We start from the raw sequence: 1,468 nt of genomic DNA, 5'->3' as shown, positions 1-1,468 counted from the left end.
ACACCAGAGATGCAGAAGTAGGAGATCTTGGGTACACTTTTCAACTTTCAACTGAACAAAGGAAAACAGAAGAAGAAAGGGATTAGGACATGGCACACATGAGGACCTAAAAAGATATACTCTCAAAGCATATTGCCTCAAAATCTAAAAAGGTAAACGTTGTGGGTCAGCCGAACAGGTATGAAGATAAGCATATCGATCTCGATGAGGAAGCTAATTATCTGGGCAACCAAGGAGGTTTCTGGAATTATAACTCAGGAAACAAGGGTTACACCTCTGGAAACACATGTCGGAACTCCTCTAGAGAAGGACAATATAATCGGTCAGCATACAGAGAGCAGGGAAACTAGCAGAACAGAGATGGGTATAGAAATAATCGTAGTGGTGTGTATGAACCCCTAGGTAATAGAGACCAGACAAGTGGTAGTTCCAGTGGGTCTAAGCTAGAAGACATGTTGGCCAAAGTGCTACAAAAAGTTGAATCAACTGATGCAGGGGTAAAGGAGATGAAAGGTGATTTCTCCAATATGAGTCAATTGGTAGACTCTCACACTACCTCCATTAAACAAATTGAGCAGCAGTTGGGGCCACTTTCAGGCTCATTAAATCAGAGGAAGAATGGGTCACTACCAAGTGACATGATCCGAAATCCTAAGAAGGACGGGCATTGCATGGCTATCACCACCAGGAGTGGTAAGATTCTTGATGACCCAATTTCTGCAAGTACTAAACATGAGCAGGTGTTGGAACAAGTTGGAAGAGAAGAGGATGAAGCTCACCAAGTAGATGATTTGGAAGATGCTCAATCAATAGAAAAACCAGCAAGAGCAAAAGAAAAAAAGGTTGAGGGAACTATGACTCTTCAGCAGATACCAAGACCACCTCCTCATTTCCCTCAAAGGCTCAAAAAGAAGGCTGAAGATGGGAAGTTTGCAAAGTTCATTAACATGCTGAGACAACTGTTAGTAAACATACTTTTGGTTGAAGCCCTGGAGAAGTTGCCAGGATATGCAAAGTTCATGAAAGACTTGGTTACAAAAAAAAGAGTTGTAAGTATTGATTTGACTAATAATGTTCATCACTGCGGTGCTATTGCTACCAGATCTCTGGTACAGAAGAAGAAAGATCCAGGTCCATTCACTATACCATGTACCATTGGATCAATCAAATTTGCAAAGGCCTTGTGTGATCTAGGGACCAATATAAACTTGATGACATTGGCCATCTACAAGCAACTGGGTTAGGAGTTCCAAGACCCACATCAATGAGGTTGATGATGGTGGATAGGTCAGTGAAGCGGCTTGTGGGCATCCTATGTGACATGCTCGTAAAGGTGGAAAGGTTCATCTCTCCGGCAGACTTCATGATCTTGGAATGCAAAGTGGATTTTGAGGCTCCCATAATTTTGGAAAGAAAATTTATGGACACAGGACGGGCCTTGGTAGATGTTGAGAGAGGAAACTAAAGT

General features: G+C 42.2%; 1 protein-coding gene across 1 annotated transcript; it reads left to right on the top strand.

The window, feature by feature from the left end:
• The first annotated feature begins 204 nt into the window (after window positions 1-204).
• On the top strand, window positions 205-1,244 carry LOC107062515 (uncharacterized). Its single transcript, XM_015313209.1, has 2 exons — window positions 205-364; window positions 496-1,244. Exons 1-2 carry the CDS (start codon window positions 205-207, stop codon window positions 1,242-1,244), a joined length of 909 nt encoding a protein of 302 aa, XP_015168695.1.
• The last annotated feature ends 224 nt before the right edge of the window (window positions 1,245-1,468 follow it).

This window comes from Solanum tuberosum, unplaced genomic scaffold (genome assembly GCF_000226075.1).
Source record: "Solanum tuberosum cultivar DM 1-3 516 R44 unplaced genomic scaffold, SolTub_3.0 scf00238, whole genome shotgun sequence".
NCBI classification, from domain to species: Eukaryota; Viridiplantae; Streptophyta; class Magnoliopsida; order Solanales; family Solanaceae; genus Solanum; species Solanum tuberosum.
The sequence above is the reverse complement of the archived record's forward strand: the minus strand, read 5'-3'. Positions and strand labels throughout refer to the sequence as shown.